At 53.0% G+C, this 19799-nt stretch overlaps 1 protein-coding gene across 1 annotated transcript in view; it reads right to left on the bottom strand.

The window, feature by feature from the left end:
• Positions 1-4019: 4019 nt before the first annotated feature.
• The window catches only part of CACNA1B (calcium voltage-gated channel subunit alpha1 B), a 183650-nt gene continuing 167870 nt past the window's right edge, over positions 4020-19799 (bottom strand). Inside the window, exons 38-47 of the mRNA XM_021691077.1 lie at positions 19480-19576; positions 16382-16490; positions 10549-10656; positions 9930-10042; positions 8817-8944; positions 7207-7342; positions 6921-7037; positions 5445-5652; positions 4966-5210; positions 4020-4550 (exon numbers count right to left, since the gene is read on the bottom strand). Coding sequence (XP_021546752.1) covers positions 4020-4550; positions 4966-5210; positions 5445-5652; positions 6921-7037; positions 7207-7342; positions 8817-8944; positions 9930-10042; positions 10549-10656; positions 16382-16490; positions 19480-19576 — 1792 coding nt within the window. The remainder of the gene's footprint in view (positions 4551-4965; positions 5211-5444; positions 5653-6920; positions 7038-7206; positions 7343-8816; positions 8945-9929; positions 10043-10548; positions 10657-16381; positions 16491-19479; positions 19577-19799) is intronic.

Here is a 19799-nt window from a genome sequence, read left to right as displayed (position 1 = left end):
CTCAAGTCAAGGATTATTCCATACCACGAATCCAGTGGCAGACTTTCTGGAGGCCACAGTCCCTGAATCATGCATGTGACTCTCTGAAACCAGGCAGCCTCACTGAGAAACTGCCTGCTGGGCAAGACACAGTTACTCCCATAACCTTAATTCTTAACAAATACGTATGTCAAAGGTTTACATCACAATCAGGAGGCCAAAGGACTGCAGGGCCAGTCTGCTGTATGGCTGTATGGCTGTTGTGGACAGGGCCACATCCAACATTTGGAGGGTTAAGAGACTGTGAAGGAGGAGACACTTGTCTCAACCACACAGACCTTGGGAATGGAAACATCCTGTGGGGCTGTCTACACTGCCCATGGACCTGTTATACTGCCAGGAGCACAGTCAGCTCAGTAATTGCCATGCGGGTTGTCAAGACCCTGCCTGGCCTGAGCTGGAGGGCCACAGATGCCTCCCTGGATGGTCAGAGGCCAAGGGCTATCCTGTCTACTGACTGTTTCCTGCTGATCACTCAGATGGGACGAAGGATCTAGCCAGCACCGGGGGGGGCCCCAACAGTCCGCAAGAAGGCTGCACATGGGGGCGGGCAGGCCATGGCAGTCAGTCCTATATAAATCCGTTTGTGTCTACTGAGTGCCCTCGTGGGTGGGGCCGTGCTGGAACTTGCGGCTGCCCAGGCAGAGTGGGGCCAGCGGCACCCTTTCCAGGTGGGAGGGCGGAAGTACCCTGTATAACCTCCTAGGCCCTCTATAACCCTTGACAGGGGTTGAGTTGGCTCTCAAACAGTCAGTGATCAGGTGGACATTTCACTTTTCTTCTGTTAGAGCCCAGGAGTGAGGGGCCAAAAACCAATGCTCCAGCTCACCTCTGACTCGTGTGTGACCCTGGGTGAGTCCTGTCTATCCTGGAGGCCCAGGGAGATGGAGGAGGGGGAAGAAAGCCAATTATGCTTAAACCTAACCCAGACTGTGGCCCCAATCCAGACCCTGGCCCTGACCCCAACCCCTGACCCTCACCCCAACCCCACCCAGAGTCTCAGGCTGATCCACACTTGCATCATGAACAGGCCCAAATCCGTTTTAGAGGGTTATTTTCTCCAGAGAGCTGCTCAGCTGTGCACTCCTGCCCACATGCCCATGGAGGGGGCCCTGCCTCCTGAGGACGCACAGGTTGCTGGCTCCCACACCTCTTGCATACATCACCCAGCAGCATGGTGGGGTTTGTTTTGATTTTTTGCTAAGTTTTATTTTAATCCAAGGACTTTGATTCATACAAAATGTCATTGTAGAAACAATAGCAGAATCCAAAGTCTGGGTGATCAATATTACTCAGGCAGCAAACTCGTCAATCACAGGATTGTTTTAAAGCAGATCCCAGTTGTGTTGCATGGTTGGAACTTCTTTTTGGGTTTTTTTTTTTTTAACACTGTTCTTAAATATAAAGTTTTGCAACAAACCTTTGATTTATATCAAATATAATTAAAAATTAACAAATGAGTACATTGTATCAAAAAGTACGAAGATATACATTTCATGCACATACTTGTATATATGTATATATGTATATATTTTACATGCACACATAACTTATTCAAACTACAGCCACTGCTTGACTGGTCCAGATGCAGACAACTGGTTAATGCATTTCAAATTTGGCAACTCACTATGAGATCTCAGTGGAAACATATGATAGCTGAGAAGAGACGATACAGAAACAAAACCCAAAGTCAGGAAAACAAGACACAGTATCTCTTCCCCCACTCCCTGTAGTTTTCACCAATTCCAGTGTCTAGAAGAATCCAGACAGACTGGTGAGGCTGTGTGGGGCTAGAACAGTGATTCTCCACCCAACATGGCCTGGGAAGCAGCTGTGGTTCTGCACAGAATGGATACATTCAAAATAACATGGGCCAGAGATGAAACATCAGTATCAAAATACACATCCTTCTGCCTTGCAACAGGAACACAGCTATCTCATGCAGAGTCTGAGATACCATTCCAGTTATTATTTCCTATTGCAGTAAAATACTCTGTAATCTTAAAGTTTCAGAGTGTTGTGCCTTCCAGTAAGGAAATTCTATAAAATGGTTTGGTCACAATCATGCTGAAACCCTAGAACAGGTGGTGGTCTTACGTGATTTATTTCTATTGAATGTGTGTCTTTTGTTGCATAGCCCTATGGGTTAACGACATCCACTCACTGGGACACATCTCCACACAGAGAAACGCACACACACATCACAGGCCAAGTTTCTTTAAGGTGAGTCATGGGGCAACAGCCAATGGGAACACTCAAATGATCCAGCAAAGAGATCATCTGACATTTCCAAACATGGAGGATGCACCAAAATCTAATCATCTAAATATTCCTTTTGTTCACGAAACAAAGGGTCTCCCAGCATTTTATTATGCACAGCCTCCTAACTATGGTGTTTCCCTTTTGACAGTGGCCATGAGGTTGGATTTCCCTTTCGCTTCCCGCTTTCCCATGTCTTGTGACACAGTGCTGGGCTTCAGATGGCTCCTACCTGAGCCTCAGTCGCCAAGCTTCTCCTTGCCCCATAGCTTCCTCCGAGTTTTGACCTCATTTCAGTCGGGGCCTCCCAAGTGCCCGCACCCGCAGACACAGGCCCTCCCTCCTGCCCCAGTGGGTCCATCTCCACTCCCCCACCTCTCCCTCTTCCCACGACCTCTCCCTCTCTCTGGCCTTATCTGAAAAGAAACTTTCACGACAACAGATACCATGCCCCCTTTGGCAGGCATCCCGTCCCTGAGATTCAGATGTAGAACAGACTGAAAACACCCCATACAAGGACACGCTCTACACTGCTCTGTGGCTTCCCAGGAAACCCTTCCACTCGTAGGAGGAAAACAGGGAAATGGTCGCTTCGTTTCCAACTACAACCGTCCCACTGGATGTTATATGAGTGTTCTCCATGGACACCAGCTTTCTACTTGGTTGATATTTGGAACTGGAAACAGTTCCAAGGATTCACCCACGCTTCACACAAGCTTCATGTCACCGCCCCCAGGAGCCTGGCACGAGAGGGCTCGGAAGTCAGGCACTTGGTCGAGAGCAGCAGAAGCCAGGGGAGCTGGGGGGCCACCCAGGCTGGACGCAAGAGCGTCTCCTCACACAAGCCACACACACACACACACACGCACACGCACACGCACACGCACACGCACACACACACCAAAGAGCTGAGAGCTTCCTACAGGTTGGATTTTTTTTAAGTTATGTTACTATTTCCTTCCCCATTTTTCTGTTTTGCTCTTCTTTCTAGATCAAGTATATGGAATTGACAAAAGAGGGAAGGGTGTTTCGATTAAAAACCAAAACCAACAGCAAGAGTGTTTTCCAGATTTGGTCCCTGTCAAGGTTGACAGCATCTGGGAGAGGACAGAGAGTGTGTGAGTGTATTTCTGGTGTCCATCTGCTGTTTCAGGTACAAAGAGCCACGCTGGATGTGTTTGTGTTTGTGGGCGCTGACAAGAATACAAGGAGCCACAGGCCGGGCTCCCAAGGCTACTACTGTTGACCATCAACTCTATCTTGTCTGGCCAGGCGTTTACACATGCCAGGCTCCGTACCACACACGTGGATAAAGGATGGGCTCTACCAGATCCAGACCTCCTAAAAGTGGCCCCGGCACACACCCCAGACGCTGGGAGCCATCACACAGGATTCAGACTGACAGGTCCCACTCAGCACATGCAGCAACTTCCCGTGTAGGGTCTGTGGTATGAGACCCAGGCAGGCAGCATACAAGGGGACAGAGAGAGCCACGTCCCTCTCCGACAGGGCTTTAGGAATTGGTCCAGCGTGAAAGAGGGGGCGGGTGGGGGGAAGCAGCAGGACCTCCCCCCAGAGGGCCCCAAAGGCGGGGCCCCTCCTCCCAGGGGCTGCCGCCCCTGCCTCGGTGCCCCTGAGCGTCCCTGGGAGCCCAGCGTGGATGATAAAACTCATCGACTGGAACGCGCCCGCCGAGCAGGTGCGTGGCGGAGGCGGCGCGGCTAGCACCAGTGGTCTTGGTCGGGGTGGTGGTAGCTATGCCGAACGCGGCCGCCCGAGCTGAGTCCCAGAGTGCAGTGGTAGCCGTTGGGCACGCGGCGGAGGGGGTGTGACTGGGAGGTCAGAGAGGACACATAGGAAGTCCGGGAGGAGCGGCCTGAGTTGGTGGCCACAGCCTCCTCGAAGGTGAGCGTGTCCTCGGGCTGGGTGCGGGCAGTGTCCTCACTGTCCAGACGCTGCCCCAAGTAAGGGTCAGAGCCGATCCTAGAGCCGGCGGCCAGAGGCTGGCTGAGGGGGTCTCTCTGGAGCAGAGCGTTGTGTTCGGAAAGGCCCCGGCTAAGCCGGCCCGGGGAAAAGGTGGGGAGGCTGGTCTGTGCCCCAGCAAAGTGGACAGGCGAAGAGTTGGCCGTCTTGTAGGTGACACTGGGACGGGGGGTCAGCGGAGTCTGGGGGAGCTGCCTCCGCCCACCACGGCCAGGGGTGCTAGCACCGGATGTTGACAACAAGGGGCTCCCGTTCACTGAACCACCACCCTACAAGAAAATAGAGCAGAGCAAAAAAAAAAAAAAAAAATTCAAAGTACCAGACCAGAGGCCAATGCAGGTGAGAACCGTGTAGGTGGGGGGTGAGGCATGGAGAGAGGCAGGCACCCTGGGAGGGGACCGGTAGGGTGTGTGGTGGCGGGGGGGAAAGCCACTGGTGTCGGTCGGCCTGGGGAGGTGGATGGGGAACAGTGGGTAACAAAGGGACAGGCACAGCTCAGGGAGAAGAGAGACCAGAGGCCAGTCCAGGGCAGTTGGGAAGGGAGGATCGGGCTGGTGGGGGAGGAATGGGGCGAGGGAGCGGGGAGCGCAGACTCGGGCCTGGGAATCAAGACATGAAGGAGGATTCGGAGCATGGTGGAGGGGGGGCTTGTAAGGAGGGGCAGTGAGGGGGGTCCTGTCTTACCGGTCTCGGGGGTCCTGGCTCCTGCCCAGCTGTTGGTGACGTGGGGTGGCTGCTGAGGGAGGGTTTGGGCTGCGAGGGCTCCCGGCCCCCAAAGCGGTCACAGGAGTAGAAACGCTGCTTCTCCGAGGAAGAGGAAGAGGGCTGCCTCCGCTCTTGGGACCGGCCCCGCTCCTGCCTGCGCTCCCTCCGGCAGCCTGTGGGCCCCTCTCCCGGGGGTGGGCCTGGCCCTGCAACACTGCTGGGTGCTGGCCAGGAAGAGGAGAAGTCAGCACAGCGAGCCAGGTGGCGAGACAGACCCCCAGCCCAGACCCCGTCCCCAGGGCCAGCAGGGGGACCCAGGGGGAGAGCTGAGGTGCATGGGTGATCCTGCCTGGTCCCCAGACCTGGGACTCACCGCCCCCTACTCAGGGCCATTTGGATGGTCGAGGCACAGAAAGGAATGCCTCAGGCCCTGGCCATTTGAGGGACCCCGCACGCACCGCCATCTGTGTCTGCGGACAGGCTGGGCCCCTTCTCCAAGGACTTCTGCTTCCTGTCCCTGCGGCGATGGCAGCGGTGGTGGTGATGGGGCGCAGCCTGGCTGGCCGGGGCGCGGTCCAGGGCAGCGCCGCAGAGATGAGCCATGTGGGGACGCTGGGGCGCCAGTGTGGAGATGGAGCGCTTCATGGGGCTGGCGTTGGGGGCCGGCTGCAGGTGGGATGTGGGTTGGCACACAGTCTGAGAGAGGGGCCTGGGGCAGGCTCCAGGGCGGCACTGAAGGCCTGGGGTTCAGGAACCACCAAGCCCCTCCCTCTCCCCGGAAAGCTCTTCCCCACCCAGGCCCACCCTTTCTTCCAGAGCACGCTCGCTGCACAAGGTGCTGTCCATCTCTGCCAGCAGGGCCCAGAGAGCTGTTGGCTTCAGTGTCCCTGGGGGACAGGGAGGATGCCAGGAAGAGGGAGGCTGCGGGTCTGGCTGGGAGAACCCTGAGGGGTGGCTGAGTGTGGTGGCTCTGCTGGGCCAGGGCCATGGGGCTCCTGCCCTGGGCTGAAATCGGGACCTGCGGAAATGGGCCCTCCAAGAGGAGCTGACCCACAGCCTCCACTCGGCATCCTCCAGCTGGCCACCCAGCGGGCCAGGGTCAGGAAGGGGAAGAGGGCAAGAGCCACCACCAATGGGAAGCAGAGACAAGTTTAGAGAATGAAGTCATTTTGAATGTGCAGAACCAGGAACCACAAAAGGAGGCAGGGACAGGGCTAGCCCCAGGCAAGCACTGAAGGTCCCAGGCTGCAGGACATGCCCCTCTAAAGCCCCTCACCATCCCAGGAAGTGAAAGCAGGGCCCCCTGACACAGCCTCAGGTCTGCAGGCCCCTCTCTGAGTCCTTGTGAATAGGCCCACAGCCCCCTTGCCCTGCAGCTTCCTGCTCGGTACTCAAAGCATTCCTGAAGGAGCAGGGGATGGAGGTGGTGCCGCCTCCAGCGTCCAGAGAAAGAACAGGGCAGGTCATCGCCAGAGCATCGATGGGGAAAAGGGAGGACCAAGATGTGAGGCACCGTGTGCATGGCGGGGGAGGGGGGGGAGGGGGGGGGGGGGGGGGGAGGGGGGGGGGGGGGGGCTGCAGGCCTGGGGCTGGCTCAGGAGGCCGGAGGCGGGGGATGCGGGCTGGTGTGGGAGAGGTATGTCCTAGAGAGAGGGAAAGTCTGGGTCAGGGACACTGGGCTGGGAGATGGAAGCCCCAGGGCCCCAACAGGAGGCTGAGCACAGGTGGGTGGTGGGGATTCTTGGCAGGCCTCAGAGGACTCTGGCTGCACCTCTTGAGACCATCATCCCGGGAGCTCCCAACAGGGCTGACAGTGTCCAGGCTGCAGTGCAGGTAGGGAGCCTTCACGTGGGACACAAGCCCTCCCCAAGCCAGGTCTCCTCATCCCCCACTCCCCCACCCTCCCACAACCCTGACCCTCCCAGACCACCCACCTGAGTCTCTGCAGCCAGGCGGGGCATGGAGGCCGCTCGTCCCTGGCTCTCCAGTCCGGGTTGGGGCTCCCCGTCAGGACCTCTCAGGGCCATGCTCTGCATCTGGACATCCACAGCCTGGGCATACAGCAGCCCGCAGTCACACCAGCCCGCACCCCACTCTCACCTTCTCCCCCATCCTGGGCTCCCCGCCACATTCCTGCCATCTCCCACCATCCCAGTCTCACCCCAATCCTTATCTCATCCCCCATCCCCAGCCTGACTCCCCAGCCCTGGGAGCCCTCACCGGTTTTCCTGGCTGCACCACTGGGATCTCTGTAGAGTGGCCACGCTCCAGGGGTGTCCTTGCCTCATAGGGTACCTCCTGGGTCCTCTGAGTACCCCAGGAAACAGACTCCTTGATGCCACTCTCCTGGGTTTGTCTGTAGAGAAGAGAGGATCGTGCTGTTGGCTCAGAGGTCTGTGGGCCATGGAATGTCCAGCAAGGACCTGGCTGCAACCTGCCAGGAACCTACACTGGCCCCTTCTACTCTGGGTTGGAAGCAGCCCAGATGCATGAGGCCCTTCAGGTATCAAGTGGCCACACAGCCAAGGGATGCGGACCCAGCACCAGGGCTCAGAGCAGATGGGCAGAGAGGGCCCCCGGACACGAGTCCGAGGGAGGTCTGGGCCCACCGTTTCCTGGTCTAGGGACATCCAGCAGGTCCCTCGGCCCTAGACAGGGCCTCCCATGTGTAGTGGGAGCAGGGATGGTTCTTGGCAAGGACGTGGCCACACGTGTACAACCTGCATGATGCACAGTATGGACATCCTGTCTACGCGGGTGCACAGCAAGCCCTGACCACTAAGTTAGGGGCAGTTTAGTACTCAGAAGAACCTACCTGATTAACAGTCCAAGACCCACAGCCAGGCTTCAAAAAACACCGTCCAGACATGTACAGATGAGGAGGAAATCGGGAGCCCTAAACACGCATGCTGTGCCCATAGCCCTCGTTAGCCATCCTAAATCGGGAGCCCTAAACACGCATGCTGTGCCCATAGCCCTCGTTAGCCATCCTAAATCGGGAGCCCTAAACACGCATGCTGTGCCCAGTCTGGCATCAGGCCCCACACCTTAGCCCTCGCTGGATGAGGAAGAGCACAGGCCCCCCCCTCCTTGGGCTCAGCCAATGATTTCCTCTAGCCAATAGGGTGTTAGCAGACCTGGGACCCCGCTGGCCCTGAGGGGGGTGGCTGAGGGGAGCCTGCCTGCTACCACCCCCCAGCGACACACGGTGCAAGACAGGTGACTGTAACACTTGGTTTTGGGTGGTTCATTACCAAGAATGATTGTGGCAAGAGTTAGGGGTTAGGTAACAAGGACGTTACCAATTTGTCTACAAAATACAGTTGCTTCAGAAATCACTACTGGAGTGGAGATCTGAGAGGAAAAATGTCTTAGAGGAGTTACAAAGACTAGACACATACAGGCCGTCAACAGAATGGGGTCAAAACAAATCATTTCCCAATGGGCAGTGAGGAAGCAGAGGCAGAGGCCCCTCACCGGAAAGGGAAATGGGCACGCACAACGGGAGGCGACAGTGGGGACCACCGACTGTCTAAATCCACTGACCTCAGGGCCGTCAGAGGCACCCGGTGACGTTTCGGGAATTAGCTTTGGAGTCTGCCATGGACCGCTCCAGCAGCCGGCCTGGACTAGCTTTCAGGCAGCATCCGCGGGGAACCATTTGGGAGGAGGTGGGCACAGGGTGGACAGAGAGGCCAGTCTCCCAAAGTGCTGATGGGACCTGAGGGCTCCCTGTCCTGCAGCACGGCCTACAGGGAGCCCCTCTGGGAGGGGAAGAAACCGGGAGTCCTGCCTCCTCCGTGCCCCTCGCACCCTGGCCAGGTACTCACACGGCCCCGCCGTTGCTGAGGGACGCAGAGCTCTTCTGCCGAAGGAAAACCCGGGCTCCTCGGAGCACAGCCGGCTGTGTCTGCTCCAGCGTGGCCTTCAGAGGGTGGAACAGGGACACAGGGCCCATCTGTAGAAGGGACGCAGAGAAGAGGAAGAGCTCTAAGGGCAGAGACAGGTGCGCCAGACCCCACGGCATGGGTTGGTGCTTCTTCTGCCCTGACCCAGCCCTACATAGGAGGTAGGCAGGGGCTTACTCCCAACCTGGCCTGTGAGTGACATCAGGAAAGTCATTTCACTTCTTGGAGCCTCAGTTTCCCTACCTACAAAATCTGGGGACCTCATCCAATTACAAATGGTAAAAAGATTTCATCTCATCATCAACTTGGATTGACGGGTAGAGGCTGCATGAGCCCCAGATTGAGCAGAATTCTGAGGACATTTCAGGGCTCGGGGGGGCACTGATGGGTGTCTGCGACAGGGGAACAGGGGATGTGGTGTGGGCATCAGATACTTCCCATCCCAAGAAGGGTGAATGTCCCTGTAAGCTCCAAACACCAGGCAACTTTCTAGACAGAGTCTACGTATGGTCACTGACGGTTTGGCTGCATGGGAAAGTTGTTATCTTTGAAGGATGACATCAGGAAGATGGGGCCCCAAACCAGCCCAGTCAGAGTCGTGAGTGGAAGAAATCATGACCCTGGACCCATCAGTTTGAATCTCTCTGGTCCCTGCCCAGGTGCAGGGTAATCAGGTTCTCCTTGCACCTCCCCAAACAACCTCCGCAAATATTCTTCAAGCTTCTTTCTTCTACCACTTAAAAAAGTGGTATCTCCAGGGAACATGCCCTCAGCCCCTTGTCTACTGCTTCTGAACACTAGGCCTCCAAGTCAGGAGGCCCCCAGTACCAGCAGGAGACCAGCCACTGGAAAGCACACAGGCTGTATGGAGTTTCTGACTTTGGGGCTGGAGAGGTAAGGCTACAGTAAGAACCTCTCATCTTCCTTTTCCCGCTGTGCAATCTCCAGGAAGGGTGTGGGTTTCCTCTGTCGTCAAAACAACTGACGGGTGCCAGAGTCTGAGGTTTACTTCTTGGAAATCCTGGAACTCGGTACCTGGGACAGGCCTCCCGTGGCCTGGTGAATCTGGTCTCTGGTGGTCTTGTTCTGTTTGTAGAAGTCAAATATCATCAGAGCTGCATACACTTTTCCTACGGTCATCTCATCGGCTGGCGGGAGAGAAAACAGAGGATGGAGTGTGGAGGAGGAAGGAGAGGTGGGGTGGGGCAAGGGAACAGCCTCCACCACAAGGACTCCTGGACATGCTCAGGAAAGGGCACAGGGCTTGGCCAAAGTTGCATCTTTGGACACTGAGCACGTGCCCTCTGGAGCTGTACTGACTCTCCACAGGGCCCTCCATCTCCTCCCAATGAAGTGGATGTAGGGTTTAATCTTTAAGCACCTCATCTCTAACTGTAGGAGTCTCCCCGCTGTTCTCTGGATTTTTTTAAGTGCACACCCCCACCAGGAACATGGGTGACTGTGGCCAAGATAATAAAGCCCAGGGAATCCCTTCCCACAGTCCCTATGCACCCACTGGTAAGACCGTTCTCCCTGCAGGTGGAAACTAAGTCTAGACTATTGACGAGGTCACCCTGGCCCAGGCCTCCTGGCTCTGCCTCTGGGTGGGACACAGAAGGGGGGTGCACAAGGAGAATTTCTTGCCCTCACTTACGTTTATGGGGTGGCACCAGTAAATCCAGGGTCTTCTGGGGCAGATTGGCCCACACAGAGGAAATCTCCTTCCTCAACTCTGCATCACACTGATGCTGCTTGGTGCCGGCTGGGGCAGGACAAGGGTGTGGAGGGGAAGAGAGATGTTAGGAGCTGTCTCATGGCCCCCCTGGGGGAGCCGGCAGGAAGAGGTGTGGTGTGAGGGGAAATGGGGCAAGGACAGTGCTAGGAGAAAGGGCAGAGCGGGGAGAAGCACGGCCACGGTGGCTGTCAGAGCGTCCCTAATGGGCACGCGCAGAGACAGAGGCCTGTGTGCATGGGCCCTGGGAGTGGAGAAGGGATATGGTGGCGGTCCAGCTGCTCATCCAACCATTCAAAACTATCGAGTGAGCACCCTCCCATGCCAGGTACTATTCTAGGTGATGGACCAAAAGCAAAGGAGCCACCTTTGTGGCACCATGTGGCTTGACTCAACAATAAAGTGGCAGTAAGTTCAAAACCTAGTGTGTTGGGTGCAGAAAAAGCTTAAGTAGGGAGGGATGAGAAATATCAGGAGGGCTGCAATTTTGGGACAGGGTAGTCGGGAAAGGTCTCATGAGAAGGTGGTGTGTGTGTAAGACCCCGAAGGCAGAAAAGGACCAGGGAGTGCAAAGGCCTTGGTGTGTCACACAACCAGCCAGGAAGGCAAGGCTCACCGAGCAAGGGGTGGGGGTGGGGGTGGGGGGGGTTGCAGGGAGCAGATGCTGAGATAGAAAGCAGCAGAGGGTGTTAAGCAGAGGGATAAAATACTCTGATTTATCTTTTTTTAGCATCAGGTTTACTATGGTATAATGTACATACAATGAAATCCACCCTTTTCAGTTATCCCATTCTATGAACTTTGGTAAATGCATAAAGCCACGCATCCACCCTCACAATCGAAACATGGTACCTGGTACCACTGCCAAAGTCCCTCTGTGCTCCCTTTGTAGCGGACCCCTTGGCCTCCTCTCATCCCGTCCCATCCCATCCCTAGTGTTTTCTGTCTCGGTTTGTTTTGCCTTCTCCAGAATGCCACACGAACAACGTCATCGGGTGTATTGGCTTTTGAGTAGGACTTCTCCACTCAGCATGGTGCATTTGAGATTCATTCCATGTTGTTGAATATATAAGTAGCCTGTTTCTATTGATTGCTGAGTACTATCCTATGGTATGGATAGACCACAATTTGTTTATCCATTCACCAGCTGTGAACATTTGAGTTGCTTACATTTTGAGGTGATTATGAAAGCAAGCTGTAAACATTTGCATATATGTTTTTGTGCAGATGTATGTTTTCTTTTCTTCCCACTTAGGAGTGGGATGGCTGGGCCATACGGTAAGGAACTGCCAAACTAGAATCACAAGAATTCCATATTACGCATTCTCACCAGGACTTAATATTGTCATTTAAAAAAGTATTTTAGCCATATTAATAACCATGTAGGGTTATCTTATTATGCTTCATTTTGGATTTCTCTGATGATTAATGATATTGAGCATCTTTATAGGTGTTTATTTGCCTTCCCTATATATATTTTGGTGACATGTCTATTCGAATCCTTTGCGCATTTTTATTAGGTTGTTTATTTTCTTATTACTGAGTTGTGAGAGACCTTTATCTATTCTGGAAACTGATCCTATAGCAGATACATGTTTCAAAGATATTTTCACCAATGCTTTAGCTTTGTCTTTTCATTTTCTTAAATGTCTTTTTGAAGAGCAGAAGTTTTTAATGTTGATAAAGTTCAATTTATCAATTTTTCTTTTATGGCTCATGCTTTCTGTGTCTTCAAAAATCTTTGCCAAACTCAAAATTGCCAAAATTTCTCTCCTGTGTTTCCTTCTAGAGGTTTTATAATTTTACATTTTACATTTATGTCTATGATCAGTTTCAAGTTAATTTTTGTAGGAGGTAAAAGGTATGTGCTATGGACTGAATTGTGCGCTGCCCCCATTCACATGTTGAAGCTGGAACCCTCATTATGACTGTATAAGGCTGAGAAGGAGGTAATTAGGTGAAATGAGGTCAGAAGGGTGGGACCCTGACCCAGAGAGTTAGTATCCTTATGAGAAGAGACACCAGAAAATTCGTTCACTCTCTGAATGCACTCAAGGAAAGACCATGTGAGCACACAGTGAGAAGGTGACCACCCTACAAACCAGGAGAACAGGCCCAGGAATGAAACTTACCTTCCTGGCACCTTGATTTGGACTTTCAGCCTCCAGACTGTGAGAAATAAATTTCTATGTTTAAGCCACTCAGTTGTGGTACTTTGTTATTGGCAGCCCAAGCAGACTAAGACACTAAATGTCAAGATTTTTCCCTTTTTTGGACATATGGTTTTCTAAATTTTTCCAGTACCATTTGTTGAAAAAATTATCTTTTCTCCATTAATTGCCTTTACAACTTCATCAAAAATCCATTGGCAATGTAAGTATGAGACTCTATTGTGTTCCACTGACCCACGTCTCTGTCCTGTCACCAACACCATATGCCTCAATTGACATGCTTTATAGAAAGTCTTTGATCCAGGTAGAGTAAGTTTTCTTTGTTCTTTTTTCAAAATTGTTTGTTACTCAAGTTCTTTTGCTTTTCTAGATACATTTTAGAATTCGTTTGTACATTTTTACCTAAAAACCGGTTGGATTTTGATCGGGTGAACATTTATTCTATTGATCAATGTGGGAAGAACTGACATCATGACAATATGGAATCTTCCAATGCATGAAGATGATGCAGTGCTTAATTTTTAGATCTTCTTTGCTTCTTTCAATGTTTTGAAATTTGCAACATACAGATCTCACATATATACTTTTTAGAGTTATCCAGCAACAAAGAAGTACTTCATGTTTTTGGTGTGATTTTAATGGAACTTTTTCCCATTTCAATTGTTCATTGCTAATATATAGGAATACATTTGCTTCTTGCACATTGACCTTGTATCCTGTGACCTTGCTCTATACTTGTGGATGGTTTTAGTAACTTTTTTTAATAGCTTAAAACAACATAAATTTATTATCTCAGTTCGGGAGGCCAGAAGCTCAAAATCAAGGTGTCAGCATGACTATGCCTCCTCCAAATGTTCTAGTGAAGAATTCTTCCTTGCCCGTTTCTACATGTTGGTGGCTCCCAGCCATCCTTGGCATTCCTTGGCCTGTAGATGCCTCCATTTTATTCACTTTTTCTTAGAGTCTTTCAGATTTTCTCCATACATAATCATGTCAATTGTGAATACAGGCAGTTTTATTTCTTCCTTTCCAATTGGTATGCCTCCTATTTATTTTTCTTAACTTATTACAATGGCTAGGACCTAAAGTATGATGTTGAACAAGAATGATGACATTAGACATCCTTCCTTTGTTCTTGATTTTAGGGGAAAAGGAGTTAGTCTTTCTTTGTTAAGTGTGTCATTTGCTGAAGGTTTTTCATAGATATCCTTGATCAGATTGAGGGAGCTTCCTTCAGTTTCTACTCTATGCAGAATTTTTAAAATCATGCGTTTTTGTGAAATGCTTTTTCTGCATCTATTGAGATGATCATATAGTTTTACTTCTTTGATATATTAAATTATATTGATTGATTTTTTTTATACTTGAACTCAACTTGCATTCCTGGGATAAACCCTACTTTTGTCACCAAGCAAACAGATATATATAGCCAGACTCAGTCTGAGAAAATTGTGTTGAATATTTTTGTGTCTATAGTCATGAGGGATATTGATCTGTCACTTTCTTTTCCTATAATGTCTTTGTCTCATCTTGGTATCAGAGTAACGTAAGCCTAATATGGTAAGTTGAGAAATATCCTCTTTTTCTCTATTTTCTGGAAGAGTTTATATAGAGCTGGTATTATTTCCCCCTTAAATGTTTGGTAGACTTCACCTATGGAACTAACTGGGCTGGGGATTTTCTTTGTTGGAAGGCTTTTAACTATAATTTAATTTCTTTAATAACTATAGTGCTACTCAGATTATCTCTTCCTTTTTTTAACCCACTCAGGTTACCCATTCTTGAATGAGCTTGATAGTTGGTGTCAAGGAATTTTTCCATTTCATTTAAGTTGTTGAAGTTATTGACAGAAAGTTGTTCATAAAATTTCCTTGTTATCCATTTAATGGCAGCAGGACCTGTAGTGGTGTTCTCTCTTTCATTCCTTATATTGGATATTTTTATCTCTTTTATTCTTGATTGGTCTAGCCAGAGGTTTATTAATTTTATTGGTTTGGTTTTTAACATGATCATTCTAGCTGTTATGTTGAAGGCAGACAAGAACAGAGGCAGACCAGTCAGAAGCTACTGTAACAATCTAGTCAAGACCCAAGAGAGAGTGGCTTGGACCAGGAGCTGGCAGTGGGAGAGGACAAAGAAGTGACCATATTCTGGTATATTATGAAGGTGGAGTCAAGAGATATGACAAGAGATCATATATGGATCAAAACTGGGAAAAGGATTAAAAAAAAAAAAAGAAAGAGGAGGTAAGAATGACTCCAGAGGTTTTTGTCTTGAGTGACTAACTGGAAGAACAGAGTTTCCACTGATGGAGACGGGAAAGACCATGGGGAATACGTGGCGATCAACTTTGGGCAAGTGAACTTTGGAATGCTTACTGGGCCTCCAAATGGAGACAGTAAAAATTCACATGAGAATGCAGAATGCAGGTCTGGAGTTCAGGAGGCCTGCACTAAAAACACAAAGTTGGAAGTCCCAGTATTTACAGCCATGAAAATAGGTGGAATGACAAACGTGGCAAAGAGAACAGTCTGAGGGGCACAGTGACATTCAGAGGGTGGGAGACATGAGAAAACAGAACAGGAAACATCAAAGGGATTCAAAAAGAAGGACATGACAACTGAGGAAAGGCTGAGCTGTGGATAGGTAAGATAAGGACCGAGCACACAGAGGTCGCTGAACAGCTTAGCAAGAGCGGCTCCAGCAGCGTTGCAGTGGAAACCCACCTGCAGACCAAACAAGAGAGACCAGACAGACAATACAGACCAGTCTCTCAAGGAGTTGGTTGTGAGGAGGGGAAGAATAAACATAGGGAAGCCAATGGAGGGAGAAGAAAACCTTTTAAAGATGGGAGAGATCATAGCTTGTTTATATGTTGATACGAAGAATTCAATAGGGAGGAAAAAATTGACAGGGCAAGAAGCAGGGTGCAGAATTTCTAGCATGACATCTTTGGGTAGATGATGAGAACGGGACCTAGAGTGCAAGGGGGGGCAGGGTACGGGACTGGCCTTGACTCATCCACTACAGACGAAATGGCTGAGCTCAAGGGCACGAGTGCAGCCAGGAGGATGGTGTGGGGGCAGGGACAGTGCAGATCCCCTCTGGTGGCTCTAATTTTTCTAATTTTCACAGGAGAGTGAAGGTGGAAAGGATACACTGGAGGTTTATTCTCTCCTAGATCTGGCACAGGCTATGCAGTCCTGTCAGTTAGCTCAGGAGAGGACCTGACAGGGCCCGCGGTCACTACGGGGAGTGGACAGAAGGCACACAGACGCTGCACCCTGGAAGGATGCTACCTCATGTTCTGTCGCCACATGCTCTAGCTCTGGGTAACCTGGGCAGGTCATTTAACCTGCACCTCAGCTCCCGCACATGAAAATGGGATCATTACAATGCTCAGAGGCAGGGCGGTTATCAGGGGATAAGGTCAGTGCCCAACAGAGGCGCCACGGGCAGCTGTCCTTGGTCGCCTCCAGACAAGCCTCCTCACCCCCCGTCCCTGCACACCCACCTGGGGGTGGCTCTGGAGTGAGACCACCCGGTCCTGGCTTGGTGCCCTCCCCAGATGCTGCCTTGCTCACCTGGAGCCAGCTTGATCTCCAGTGCAGTCCGAATGAGGGCCATCAGCGTGGATGTGAAGTGGACAGTCATGTCCTCATTGGAGATGGGCATGTTCATGCGAACCAGGCGCTAGGGACAAGGGGAGCAGGTCAGGGCCAGGCCTACCAGGGTCCCTCCACCACAGGACTACAAGGTGCTGGAGGCCCCTAGAGGCTGGGCTTCGCCTCCTGGGGGTGGCTTCTGCAGGTGCCCAGGCAAAGTTGGGTGGCTGGGAGTTTTGCCAGCATTCACACTCACCCTTGGACCGCCCCCCCGCCCCACTGGAGCTGAGTCTTCTCCTAGCTGTGGAGAAACAGAAGTCCAGGTAAAGACTGTAGCATAGCACCAAGCCAGAAGCCTGGATCCCTCTGAAAGAACAGGCACATGCTTAGCCAGAAGGACCCCTGCCCAAGGCTGGAATAAGGGGCGTGGGGCCTGGGCTGAAGAGGGAGGGATCTGGGCTGCAGAACTGAGGCTGGGGCACCCTGGGATGGCCCACAGACAGGAGGGAAGACCCCTGTCCTTACAGCTCTGCCCAATGTCATCTCCTCCACCGGCAGCCTGGAGCACTGGACAAGGGGTGGGTCAGCCAAGAGCACAGCTCTGAGCCCCAGCTCCCAGTGAGGCATCCCCTCACCCCAGGAAGGCTTCTGCCTCTCACCACCCAGCCAGGGGGCCTGGCAGAGGCGGCCAGCACCTTCCAGTCAGAAGGACCCAAACAGATGGCACTGCACAGGGCCAGCGTGAAAGCTGCTAGGGAGAGGCTCAGGGCCATCGCACAGGAGTAAAAGTACTCCGGACCAGACTGGGGGCAGTGCCCTGCTGCTTTGCTCCCTGTTTCCCCATCAGGTGAAGAGCCCCTTTCCTCTCCTCGTTTTTCAAGGACAGAACAGCGGGAGACAGATGTGTGTCTGTAACAGACCTCCGGGTATAGGCAGCAGCTGCCCAGAGCCTGAGGCTCTGAGAACTTAGGTGATGTCCAGGAAGAAAAGTATCCTTGGTGTGTCTGGAACGGTCTCAGCATGGGGGGTCACCTAGCTGACCAGGTAGAGCCCTAGGGGCACCGTGACCCACCTGTCTTCTCCCAGCAGTCTCTTGACATCTACCATAAGACAGAGCTAGAGATGGGGGCACCGGGCCCCTCCCCGGGTTGTGCCTGTCTTCTGCCAAGCCCACATCCCATGACACAGCAGCCTCTCTTCCCCTCTAGGGAGGGCCCCCAGCCCTGCCCCCAGTGTCTGGGCCCTAAATCCAATCCTCGGCCTAGTAGAGATTGGGTGGCTAAAGACACGAGCCCAGACTCTGCCCCTCTGAATGCTGGCAAAGCCCCACCTGGCACATCCAATCGTGGTCCCAGGACCTCACACATCACCTTTGTGACGCACACCAGGAAAATCGGCTTTCCAGAGCACAGTGTCCCTGTAGACCAGCACCGATGGCAGTAAGAGAGGCAGAGGGATTCCTCTCCAGGGAAGTCAGGGAGTCGGGTACCAGCGTGAAGGAGGAGCAAGCAGGTGATTTCCAAGAGAAGAGAGCTCTGTCCAGGGCACCTTCACCAGAGGCTCTCCTCTGCCTGTCCAGGCCCTAGAAGGGCGGGGATCTCAGGAAGCGGCAGAAGGACAAGGCCGGGGTAAACAGACAGGCATCTCTGCCCTGGGCCTAGACCCTCCTGGTCATAGCACTCTGAGCATCTCCTGGACCCTCCCCAGCTCCCCAAGCCCATCCATTCCTACCCACCCTGAGGCCTCCCCTGGTCTATTCATGACCAGAACCTTGGAACTGGCCAGCACAGCTGGGGAGGGGCCCTAAAGGCCAGCCCATCAGAGCCCTGCATGCCCAGCCTGGCCCCAGGTATCAGTGTGGACAGAACTCTCCTTCTTGGGAACAAAGCTACAGTCTTGCATGCAGGCCTCAGGCAGGCGCAACATGCATGCCAGGCAGGGGAGGGCTGAGGAAGACGGCAGAGGCGTCTGCCGATGGCTTGAAGGAGCCACTTAGCTTCCAGAGGCTGTGCTGAGCCAGGTGACAGAGGCAGGCCCAACTCGAGCACAGAGACAGACATCGTGGACAGAACCAGAGAAAGCTCTGCTGGGAAGCTCGCTCAGAGAGAGGGCGGTGGCAGAGAGGCTCCAGACACACGCTGGTTGAGCCGCAGAACTCGGGCTGGCTCTGTTTTCTGGGAGCAATGGGCGCTGCAGGAGGGCTCTCGGTGCGGGGCGACGGGTGGCGGGTGGTGCTGGAGGGATGGAAGGTGCCTACACACCAAAGGGCACATGGGGCAGGTGGGAGCAGGCTTGGGGCTGGGCCACGTGACCTGCTCGCCCCCCAAGGAGGGAGGCCTGGAGATGTCCTTCAGTTTACCCCTCCTTGCCGCTCAGCCTCCTGGGCTCCTCAGCGATGGAGGGAGGAGGCATGGGACTACCTGTCCTTACCCTGCAGCAGTCTCTGAAGCCCCAGGAAGGACAGCAGAACGCCTCTCCCTGGCATCCTCTCCTTCTTAATGCCACAGTGCCTCCTTCCCGCTGTGGAACTTACAAAGCCCTGGGGATGCTGCCTCCCCAGGCTGACGCAGCCCAGACCTGGGGAAGTTCTGCATGTGCGGAGCTGGGTGTGGGTTCCTCAGAAGTGCCAGAGGCCCTGCAGGCCCCTATTACCCCAGGCTCAGACCCAAAGGGCTGGATAACTCCACCTTCATCGGGTGCTTATGGGACAGAGGAGCTGAGTGCGGTCCTGAGCCCAGAACAAAAACAGCTTCTGTCAAAAAGGTGGTCTGTCCCCTCATTTCCAGGAAAGAGAAGGAAAGGAAAAAAGGCAGGTGGAGGGCTCCGGCTCCGTCTTCCTGAGCCTCTCAGGGGCTCTCAGAGGGGGCAGACCTGCGGGCACAAGGGGCGGGTGCAGACACCATCATGGTATCTGTGTCCCTCTGTCTGGGAAGGTAGAGGACACGGTTGGAGCAGAGAAAAGGAAGAAACAGTGAGACAGCAGAGCGGCAGACAGACAGACAGACGGACAAGCCCCGAGAGGAGACGGGAGACCAGCCCCAGCACAGCCAGCCTCGGGGTGCAGGGTCGGGGTCTACCTTGTATGCAACTCGAGCAGGGCATTTCTTCCCCAGCCCCAGGGGTGGGGACATGTGTTTCAGCATCTCAAACATGTCATTGTAACTGATGCGCCCACTGGAGACCCGGCCCAGAGAGGCAGAGGCAGGGTGGGGTCCACAGGAAGGGGTGCGGCAGGAGGGGGGCGGGGGGAGGAAGCAGACAAGAAAACAGATCCAGTTAACCAGCGTCAGATTACATGCCAAAAGTCAAAATACGTAAAATGAGGGACGTTTCTGCTTGACTCAATCCCCTCCTTGCCCCTCCCAGCCTCACCTCCACACTCCAGCCCCACGCAGGG

This window comes from Neomonachus schauinslandi, chromosome 13, assembly GCF_002201575.2.
Source record: "Neomonachus schauinslandi chromosome 13, ASM220157v2, whole genome shotgun sequence".
In the NCBI taxonomy this organism is placed as follows: domain Eukaryota; kingdom Metazoa; phylum Chordata; class Mammalia; order Carnivora; family Phocidae; genus Neomonachus; species Neomonachus schauinslandi.
The sequence above is the reverse complement of the archived record's forward strand: the minus strand, read 5'-3'. Positions and strand labels throughout refer to the sequence as shown.